Below are 11,522 nucleotides of genomic sequence, written 5' to 3' on the forward strand. Positions count from 1 at the left end.
TGAGCTGCCAGAGGAGATGGTGGAGGTTAATACAAATACAACATTTAAAAGACATCTGAATGGGTACATGAATAAGAAGGATTTAGAGGGATTTGGGCCAAGTGCTAGCAAATGTGACTAGATTAATTTAAGATATCAGGTCAGCATGGAAGAGTTGGACCAAAGGGTCTGTTTCCATGCTGTATATCTCTATGACACTATGTACTGTTTAATGTTTTATAATGACTCCGTTAAACCCTTTCCATCTATTCCAGGAACTGGTTGTCTGCTGATACCAAAGATGAACGCAACCTCTGGATGCAGAAGCTCAATCGGGTTCTAGTTGATCTGCGAACTTGGCAACCAGATGCTTGCTACAGACCTCACATCCTTTTGAAGGAGATTGAACACCATTATTAGCTAGTTTTATTTACCATCAAAGTCCATAAGTGACTAAAACATTGAGCATTGAACAAGTGCAAGTATTTGTGGCATTTTGTACATTTAAATGTTCCTGAACAACCAGCAAACTGGCAATAATCATTGTACGTAATGCCTGAAAAGAATCTAGAAACAGAAAAGATAGTCTTTGATTGATCAAGCATTAACATTATTAGAGAAGGTAGAACTTTGGAAGACTATAATTATATTGTGTAACATTTTATACAATAGCTATTTCCTTGAGCTTATTGATTTACACCTGTTCTTTTGCAGTTGAAAAGATGCAACAGCTAAAAGCTCAGTATCTGATCATGTGTAAGAATGGCTGTAACCTTCATGGCTGGGATTTTATTTGATAAATGTCGCTTTGAAGTAATTAAGCAATTACAAATAGTAACTACTTGCAAATAAGAGGAACTGTTGTTATAAACCGTATTGATTTTAAAAAAAGTTAATTGTGTGGTTCTCCATGTGTCAGCACTTTTTAAAAATATTGGACATATCTCAGTCCCTCAAAGGAATCAGTTTCCATCTGGTATCTCACCAACAATTCACAAAGTTTGTGCATAAGTGCAATTGACCGAGAAGTGAATATGATTGTACTGAGCCCTCTAAAGGGTTCTGCATGTTACCAGGCTGTTTTGGCTGTTACACCATGTATCTTAAAATTGTTGGCCTATGGACTAATTTCAGCAAATGTCAATTTGAAATATCTGAATCTTTGTTTCTATTGTTTGAAACACCAGAATTTTTGAGGTACCAGAACACACTATGCAATAACTTTATACATATATTTTAAATTATGCTGCTATTATATTACCTGCTTAATGCTTGGAGGCTGTCACATTTTACTTCAGCAAATAGCATTTTAATATTTACGCAAAATTTATATGGACCGTTCTTGAGAGACGTATTAAAACTTCAATTGTAATTTTTTTGTGTCAACATCATTGTGAATAATTTAATAATCCTACTTGATATTTTCAGGGCTAACTTTTTTTGTTCCTGTTGTGTATTAAATTAGCCTTTACTGTAATATGTGCACTCCAGTTATAACATTTTAAAGACGGGATGTTTTGATTATGCTGATACTAGTATGCAATGATTTTGAACACAAGCTGTTGATGCCATTGTAAAACACATTGGAAAACGTTGACATCATAGTTATTGTCCAAGCTATAGTTTATACTACCATGAAATGTATGTCAAATAAATATTGTAATATCACACTAACAAACTTGTAAAGTATTAAATGCAAAGTTATGCTATTTTTATTTCCAGTCATGTTTCTATCTTTCTCCATTTTCTATCCTGTCGTGTCTATCTTTAATCAAGCAATGTTATCTAGTTCCATTTTGTAATGTTTTATTGTATTATTACAGGGCCATCTTTGCACAAAAAATAAACTGCTTCAAAACACAGCCATCTGAAAGATATTGTGTTTGTGGATTGATTACTAGTTAATAACTTGTGTATACACAGCACCTTTTAACATAATAGAATATCAGAAACATGTTTTGCAGGATTGTTTCTTTTGATGCTATGTGAAATGGTAGGCATTTCCAGGGGTGAGGCCGTGACTGCTGAAGGCATCGATAACCAAAGTTGCAGATGGTGGAAATATATTAAAACTTATTAAATTCTGTTCCATTTGAAAACAGATTTCAAGTTGACAAACTAGTCCTCTTTTTGGGCAATCCCTTGAGACTAAGGTTGAATCTCTTCCACTCTGGATTTGAATCCATACATAAATAAACAAGCCAATGTTGGATCCACATAAACAGCCACAAATTGACAGGTGGTGTATGAAGAGCTCAGGTTTTCACATGCTCCGATTCCTGTTTGTGTTTTGCCTCTACCTTGGTCTGTCAGACAAGCTTGACTCCAGTTTGCAAGCATGTTGGGTCTATGGTAGATTTTTTGGTGCGATTCATGATTTGCTGCTGCTTATGCCATGTTTCTGTGAGCAATCAAATTGGAGGGGATTTTGCCAAAATACCTCTAGGTTAAAGAAAGAATGTATGAAGGTTTCTGCTGCTGCTCTGCCGTTTTTTGGATTTGTCTTGTGAAAATCATGTCCACTAGGCCTCTTGAGCGATTAAATCCACGTTGTGAATCCATTAGAAGTTCTAGAGTCATTGGGAGGCGGTGATTGAGGAGAAAGTTTGTAATGAATTAAATTTGGGGGATGCAATTGGCTGGTGATATTATCTGGACTTTTAATCCAGAAACCAACCTAACATTCTGGTGACCCAGGTTCAAATCCCATCACAGCAGATGGAGTTTGAATTTTTTTAAAAATCTGCATTTAGGATTCTAATGACCATGAAACGGGCTGTTGATTGTCTGAAAAGTCCATCTGGTTCATGAATGCCATTCAGGGAAGGAAACCTGCTGTCCTTACCTGATCTGGCCTACATGTGACTCAACCACCCTCTGAAATGGCTGAGTAAGCCACTCAATTGTTATGAAGGCTCAATAACAAAATCAAACCAGATGGCATCAACCTAAGCACTGAGGATGACAATGGCAAAACAGCTCTGTGGACCTCATTGATATCCAGAGGGTAGTGCCAACATTGGGAGAACTGTCTCCCAGAATAATCAAGTTTGTTTGGTCTTATTGTGCCTCAGACACCACCATTCCATCCCTAGATAGGTCCTCTCCCACCGGCAGGACAGACTCAGCAAATGTGGCACAGAGGTATAGTCAGGCAAACAACACTTGGAGGAAGCACTGAGGGTGGCAAGAATGCAAAATGTATTTAGTGAGGGATTACAATGTCCACTTTCAAGAGTGGTTTGGTAACTACTGCTGATTAAGCTGTTCGGGTCCTAAAGGACATAGCTGCAAGATTGGGTCTGTGGCAGATGGTGAAGGAACCAACAAGAGGGAAAACTGTACGTGATGAAATATCCTCCCGAGTCTACCAGCTTCAGCTGCATCTGAGCAGACAGTAAGAGTTATGGAGACTATCCTGATGAAGGAGTGTCGCTCCAAAAGCTAGTGTGCTTCCAATTAAACCTGTTAGACTATAACCTGGTGTTGTGTGAGTTTAACTTGGGACTGCTGAGTAAGTGAGACTTTATATTTGGACGGTTGCTTTACCTGAAACACTACTCGGATAGTGTAACCCACCTGTTGTCCTCGAACCAAAGAAAAGGTTTCTGTGAGCCAAATTAAGTAAACTAGTTTTTTTTTTTAGTTTTCAATAGACTCGTTGGGAAGTTAGAATAGTTGGAGTGGAGGTTAGGGCAGTTGGATGTTCTTCCTGTAGAATGTGGGAGGTAAGTGTCACCACAAGTGTCCTTACTGACTGCATCTGCAGGAAGTGCACCCAACTCTAGCTCCTCAAACCGCATTAGGGAACTGGAGCTGGATGAACTTTGGATCATTCAGGAGGCGGAGGGGGTTATTGAGAGGAATTACAGGGAGGCAGTCACACCTCAGGTACAAGAAGAAGGTAGATGGGTTACCGTCAAGGGACAGAAAGGGAACCAGCAGGCAGTGTAGGGATCCCCTGTGGCTGTTCCCCTCAACAACAAGTATACCGTTTTGGATCCTGTTAGGGGTGACGACTTACCGGGAGTAAGCAATGGGATGCAAGTCTCTCACAGAGTCTGTCCCTGTTGGTCAGATGGGAAGGGGGGAGATGAGCAGAGCATTAGTCATTGGGGATTCCATAGTTAGGGGGACAGATAGTTATGTGTGAACGAGAGAGACTCAGTATTGGTGTGTTGCCTCCCAGGTGCCAGGATTCGTGATGTCTCTGATCAGATTTTTGGGATCCCTGAGGAGGAGGGGGAGCAGCTCCAAGTCATGGTCCATGTAGACACCAATGACATAGGTAGGAAGAGAGATGGGAATTTAAGGCAAAATTCAGGGAGCTAGGATGGAAGCTTAGAGCTAGGACAAAAAGAGTTGTTATCTTTGGTTTGTTGCCTGTGCCATGTGCTAGCGAGACGAGGAAAAGGGGAGAGAGAGGAGTTGAACACATGGCTACAGAGATGGTGCAAGAGGAAGGGTTTTGTTTCCTGGATAATTGGGGCTCTTTCTAAAGTAGGTGGGACCTCTGGACAAACACCATGGTCTTCACCCGAACCAAATGGGTACCAATATCCTGGGGGGGAGATTTGCTAATGCTCTTCAGGTAGGTTTAAACTAATTCAGCAGGGGGATGGGAGCCTAAATTGTAGTTCAAGTACACAGGTTGAGAGTATTGAGGTCCGAAATAAAGTTTCAAGGTTACAAAAGGGCACCAGCAAGCAAGAAGTTGGTTTGAAGTGTGTCTATTGCAATGTCAGGAGCATCCAGAATAAGGTGTGTGAACTTGCAGCATGGATTGGTACCTGGGACTTTGATGTTTTGGTCATTTCGGAGACATGGGTAGAGTAGGGACGCAAATGGTTGTTGCAGGTTCCGGGATTTAGATGTTTCAGTAAGAACAGAGAAGAATGTAAAAGGCAGAGGGGGTGGGGAGTGGGGCAGGGTGTGGCATTGTTAATCAAGGACAGCATTACGGTTGCAGAAAGGACATTTGAGGACTCATTTACTGAGGTAGTATGGGCTGAGGTTAGAAACAGGAAAGGAGAGGTCACCCTGTTGGGAGTTGTCTATAGGCTCCAAATAGTTCCAGAGATGTAGAGGAAAGAATAGCAAACATGATTCTCTACAGGAGCGAGAGTGACATGGTAGTGGTTGTGGGTGTCTTTAACATTCCAAATCTTGAGTGAGAATACTATAGTTCAAACACTGGACAAAACCTGACCCATCTAATGTGTGCAGGAGGGTTTCCTGACACAGTATGTAGACAGGCCAACAAAAGGCGAGGCCACATTAGATTTAGTATTGGGTAAAGTTCTTCCTGTAGAATGTGGGAGGTAAGATTTGGAGGCAGGTGGGCACTTTGGTGATAGTGACCACAATTCGGTTATGTTTACTTTAGTGATGGAAAGGGATAGGTATATACCGCAAGGCAAGTGTTATATGGGAAAAAGCAATTATGATGCGATTAGGCAAGATTTAGGATGCATAGGATGGGGAAGGAAAATGCAGGGGATGGGTACAATTGAAATGTGGAGCTACTGCGTGTCCTTGATAAGTGTGTACCTGTCAGGCAGGGAGAAAGTTGTCGAGTGCGGGAGCCATGGTTTACTAATGAAGTTGAATCTTTCATCAAGAGGAAGAAAAAGGCTTATGTTAGGATGAGATGTGAAGACTCAGCTAGGGCTGTTGAGAATTACAAGGTAGCCAGGAAAGACCTAAAGGGAGAGCTAAGAAGGACCAGGAGGGGACATGAGAAAGTCGTTGGCAGATAGGATCAAGGAAAACTCTAAAGCTTTCTATAGGTATATTAGGAATAAAAGAATAACTAGAGTAAGATTAGGGCTAATCAAGGATAGTCGTGAGAAGTTGTACGTGGAGTCAGAGGACATAGGGGAAGCACTAAATTAATATTTTTTGTCAGTATTCACACTAGAAAAAGATAATGTTGTTGATGAGAATACTGAGATACAGGCTACTGGACTAGATAGGATTAAGGTTCACAAGGAGGAGATGTTAGCAATTCTGGAAAGTGTAAAAATAGATAAGTCCCCTGGGCTGGATGGAATTTATCCTAGGATTCTCTGGGAAGTCAGGGAGGAGACTGCCAAGCCTTTGGCTTTGATGATTATGTCATTATTGTCTATAGGAATAGTGCCAGAAGGATAGCAAATGTTGTTCCCTTGTTCAAGAAGGGGACTAGAGACAACCCTGGTAATTATAGACCAGTGAGCCTTACTTCAGTTGTGGGTAAACTGTTGGAAAAGGTTATAAGAGATAGGATTTATAATAATCTAGAAAAGAATAAGTTGATTAAGGATAGTCAACACAGTTCTGTGAAGGGTAGGTTGTGCCTCACAAACCTTATTAAGTTCTTTGAGAAGGTGACCAAACAGGTGGATGAGGGTAAAGCAGTTGATGTGGCGTATCTGGATTTCAGTAAGGGGTTTCATAAGATTCCCCATGGTAGGCTATTGCACAAAATACGGAGGCATGGGATTGAGGGTGATTTAGCAGTTTGGATCAGAAATTGGCTATCTGAAAGAAGACAGAGGGTGATGGTTGATGTGAAATGTTCATCCTGGAGTTCAGTTACTAGTGATGTACTGCAAGGATCTATTTTGAGTTCACTGCTGTTTGTCATTTTTATAAATGACCAGGATGAGGGTGTAGAAGGATGAGTTAGAAGATTTGCGGATGACAATCAGGTTGGTGGAGTTGTGGATAGTGCTGAAGGATGTTGTAGGTTACAGAGGGGCATAGATAAACTGCAGAGCTAGGCTGAGAGGTGGCAAATGGAGTTTAATACAGAAAAGTGTGAGGTAATTCACTTTGGAAGGAGTAACAAGAATGCAGATTACTAGGCTAATGGTAAGATTCTTGGTAGTGTAGATGAGCAGAGTGATCTTGGTGTCCAGGTATATAGATCCCTGAAAGTTGCCACCCAGGTTAGATTAGATTAGATTAGATTAGATTAGTTTACAGTGTAGAAACAGGCCCTTCGGCCCAACAAGTCCACACCGACCCGCCGAAGCGAAACCCACCCGTACCCCTACATTTACCCTTTACCTAACACTACGGGCAATTTAGTATGGCCAATTCACCTGACCCTGCACACCTTTGTGATGTGGGAGGAAACCGGAGCACCCGGAGGAAACCCACGCAGACACGGGGAGAACGTGCAAACTCCACACAGTCAGTCGCCTGAGGCGGGAATTGAACCCGGGTCTCTGGCGCTGTGAGGTTGATAGGGTTGTTAAGAAGACCATATGGTGTGTTAGCTTTTATTAGTAGAGAGATTGAGTTTCGGAGCCACACAGTCATGTTGCAGCTGTACAAAACTCTGGTGCAACCACACTTGGAATATTATGTACAGTTCTGTTCACTGCATTATAGAAAGGATGTGGAAGCTTTGAAAAGGGTTCAGAGGGGATATATTAGGATGTTACCTGGGATGGAGGGACTGAGGGACCTGAGGCTGTTTTCGTTAGAGAGGAGGGTGAGAGGTGACTTAATTGAGACATATAAGATAATCAGAGGGTTAGATGGGGTGGACAGTGAGAGCCTTTTTCCTCAGATGATGATGGCTAGCATAAGGGGGCATAGTTTTAAATTGAGGGATGATAGATATAGGACAGATGTCAGAGGTAGTTTCTTTTCTCAGAGAGTAGTTGGGGTATGGAATGCCCTGCCTGCAACAGTAGTAGACTCGCCAACTTTAAGGGCATTTAATTGGTCATTGGATAATCATATGGACAAAAATTGAATAGTGTCGGTTAGATGGGTTTCAGATTGGTTTCACAGGTTGGCACATCGAGGGCTAAAGGGCCTGTTCTGCGCTGTAATGTTCTATGTTCTATGGCTGCGGTTGTTGAAGGTTAGTCATCTCAGTCTCAGGACATCTCTGCAGAAGGTCCTCAGGGTAGTGTCCTAGGCCCAACTATCTTTTGTTGTTTAATCAATATCTTTCCCTCTGTCTTGAGGTCAGAATTGAAGATGTTTGCCAATGATTACACAATGTTCAACATGATTCGCGACTCTTCAGATATTGAAGCAGTCAGTGGTCAAATGCAACAAGACTACTAAAAAGTGGCAACTAACATTTGTGCCACACAAATGCTAGGCAGTGATCACCTTCAATAAAAGATACTAACCACTGCGCCCTTAACATACAGTCGTGTTACAGCCGCTGAATTCCGTTCTATAACACCCTGGGGGTTATCATTGATCTGAAATTTAATTGGACTCTTCATGTAAATACAGTGACTACAAGAGCAGGTCAGAGGCTAGGAATACTGCAGAAGTAACTCAGCTCGTGACTCCTCAGAATCTGTCCACTATCCAGGAAGCATCAGGTAAGTGTGATGGAATGTTCCCCATTTGCCTGGATGGGTGTAGCTCTGACAACTCTCAAGAAGCTTGACACCAACCAGGGCAAATCTGCCTGCTTACTTGGCACCAAATCCCCAAACATTCACTCCCTCCTCCACCAATGTTCAATAGCAACAGTGTGTACTATCAACACAGTGTACTGCAGAAATTCACCAAAGGTCCTTCGCCACTCCAATCCCACAACCATTTCCATCTAGAAGGACAAGGGCAGCAAGTAAATGGGAGCACCACCACTTGAAAGTTCCTCTCTAAGCTACTCACCATCCTGACTTGTAAATATATTGACACTCCTTCACTGTCATTGGCTCAAGTTCCTGGAAATCCCCCTCAAGGCATGTGGGTCTACCTATAGTGTCGAGTGTGCAGCGCTGGAAAAACACAGCAGGTCAGGCAGCATCTGAGGAACAGGAGAATCAACATTTTGGGCATGAGTCCTTCATAAGGAATGAAGCTTGTGGGTCAGGACTGAGAGATAAATGGGAGGGGGTGGGGTTGGGGGGAGAAGGTGATAGGTCAGAGGGGGCAGTGATGGACTGCAGTAGTTCAAGAAGGCAGCTCACCACCACCGCAAGGGCAACTGGGGACAGGCAAATGCTGACCCAGGCAGTGATGCTCACATCACACGAGAGAATAAAATAAAATAACTTTCCCTGGCGTACACAGGAGGATCGCCCCTCTAATTGCCTCAATTGGTCTTATCCTTGAAGATGGTCACAGTTATGGTGTCTCTAAGATGCAATGGAATGCTCTCCTCCTTCCAGATGGTCATGTTTTGTGGCAAGAGTACTCCACCGCTGTATTTTGTTGAACGTTCCATCTATTCTGGCAGCATTGTTGGTTCTCTGATGTAAGGCAGCCTTTTCAACCTCCTGTTAGGCTAGGTTATAGCTGAGGCGGTGGTAGGTAACATGCTGTAGGATATGGCTGAGGTTACCCTGTTGAGAACTGAGTAATGGTTAGGATGCTCAAAATACCACTGACAAGTGCTCACTGTCTCTGTTTTTGAGTTCCACTTAGCTTCTTAGCCTCTAGTGGAAGAGATCCTTGGGTGCTTGAGCCACAGATGGTCTTGACTGCACTGAAGAATCCACGCATGTCATGGCTGTCAGTTGCTGAATTTTCTGCATGTTTTCTGCCCACCTTTTATTAATTAGGTCACAGATGTTTTATTGGACGCCAGCCATCATTTGTCTATAGACTTGCCTTTCTTTTCAACGGTGCTGGTTCGTCCAGTTCGGGAAAACCTTGCATTTGTAATTTGGTAGCCCTTGGATGTGCTGGTCATACTTGTCAAACTAATCTTGATGTTTTTGATCGAGAAACAGGGCAGAACTTGCCTAGCTTCTGAACAGCATGGATAATGGTGAGAAAATTGGAAAAATGCAACAGGAATTAAAATGAAATTCTTGATGTCAAGAAAAAGAGCCCGATTTTCCACTTGAGGTTAAAACAGCTAGATGAAAATTACACTAGAAAGGAGTAAGAGGTCCATTTGCATATATTAACATCTTATTACATAATCTCGCTTAATTTGTATGCAGGTTGCTACTTTCCCCAGGTACCAGTGAGAACTAAACTGTCACTTCCTGACTTGAATGTCAAAGTGACTATCTGACAGCTGGAGTCTTCTCTGAGCATCCATTGTTGCCAGCAATTCTAAATATTTCAGGCCATGTTCCATATAAGGTGCCCACCTGCAACCTTTTTTCACAGAAATATATTCAGCCCCACTACATCATCATGGCACTTCTCGATTGACTTGTAAAACAGTTCAGCACTTCAATACTGAACTTTGGATATAAGGATAAATGGAGAGAGAGAGACCAAGTTCCTTTTCCCGTTGTCACCTTGCTGTAGATGCTGACATTAATTGACAATGGTCTTGTCCCAAAGATGGGGCATTTCAAATCTATGGGGCATGTTTTGGAGGTTAAAGGAGAAGGACATGAAGGACAACTTCTTTTACACTGTGGTTTCTGTGCGGAAGGAACCGTCAGAGCAAGTGGCAGATGCAGGTATGGTTACAACATGTAAAAGACAGTGGGATAAGGTCATGAATATGTTTGGAGTGATATGGGCGGATGCAGGCAGGTGGGACTAGTTTAGTTTGTGAAAATAGTTGGCATAACTGATTGGACTGATGTGTCTGTTTCCATGTGGTATAACTCTATGACTATTGGCTACAATGATGGAGCATAATTCTGTATTCATTTCTGGCTGTCACTGAATATTTAAAAGGGACCTAAGGAATAACTTTTTCATACCATCCTCTGCATGAAAAAGTTACTCCTTAGGCCCTTTTAAATCTTTCCTCTCTCACCCTAAACATATGCCCTCTAGTTTTGGACTTCACTATCCTGGGGAAAAGAGTTTGTCTATTTACCTTATCCATGCCCCTCAAGATTTTATAAATTTCCAGAAAGTTACCCCTCAGCCTCCTATGTTCCAGGGAAATAAAAAGCCCCACTCTATTCAGCCTGTCCTATAGCTTAAACACTCCAACAGTGGCATCATCCTTGCAAATCCTTTCTGAACCCTTTCAAGTTTCACAACATCCTTCCTAAAGCTGAGAAACCAGAATTGAATGCAATATTCCAAAAGTAGCCTAACTATATCCTGTAAAGCCACAACATGATCTCCCAACTCATCTACTCAATGCTCTAACCAATAAAGGAAAGCATACCAAATGCCTTCTTCACTATCCTATCAACCTGCGACTCCACTTTCAAGGAGCTATGAACCTGCACGCCAAGGTTTCTTTGTTCAGCAACACTCCCTAGGACCTTACCATTAAGTGTATAAGTCCTGCTAAGATTTGCTTTCCCAAAATGCAGCACCTCACATTTATCTGAATTAAACTCTATCTGTTACTCCACAGCCTACGGCCCATCTGATCGAGGTCCCGCTGTGCTCTGAGGTAACCTTCTTCACTGACACTACACCTCCAACTTAGGTGTCATCTGCTAACTTACTAACCATACCTCCTATGTTCACATCCAAATCATTTATATAAATGGCAAAAAGCAGTGGACCCAGCACCGAACCTTGAAGAACTCCACTGGTCACAGGCTTCCAGTCTGAAAAGCAGCCCTCCACTACCACCCCCCTCACCTACCTTCGAACCAGTTCTGTATCCAAATGGCTAGTTTTCCCTGTAGTCCATGTGA

At 42.2% G+C, this 11,522-nt stretch overlaps 1 protein-coding gene across 1 annotated transcript in view; it reads left to right on the forward strand.

The window, feature by feature from the left end:
* Positions 1–1,759, forward strand: part of anln (anillin, actin binding protein) — a 103,784-nt gene extending 102,025 nt beyond the window's left edge. The window contains exon 24 of the mRNA XM_043719199.1: positions 255–1,759. Coding sequence (XP_043575134.1) covers positions 255–399 — 145 coding nt within the window. The 3' untranslated portion in view covers positions 400–1,759. The remainder of the gene's footprint in view (positions 1–254) is intronic.
* Positions 1,760–11,522: the final 9,763 nt, after the last annotated feature.

The sequence above is a fragment of the Chiloscyllium plagiosum genome, chromosome 29 (genome assembly GCF_004010195.1).
Source record: "Chiloscyllium plagiosum isolate BGI_BamShark_2017 chromosome 29, ASM401019v2, whole genome shotgun sequence".
NCBI lineage: Eukaryota > Metazoa > Chordata > Chondrichthyes > Orectolobiformes > Hemiscylliidae > Chiloscyllium > Chiloscyllium plagiosum.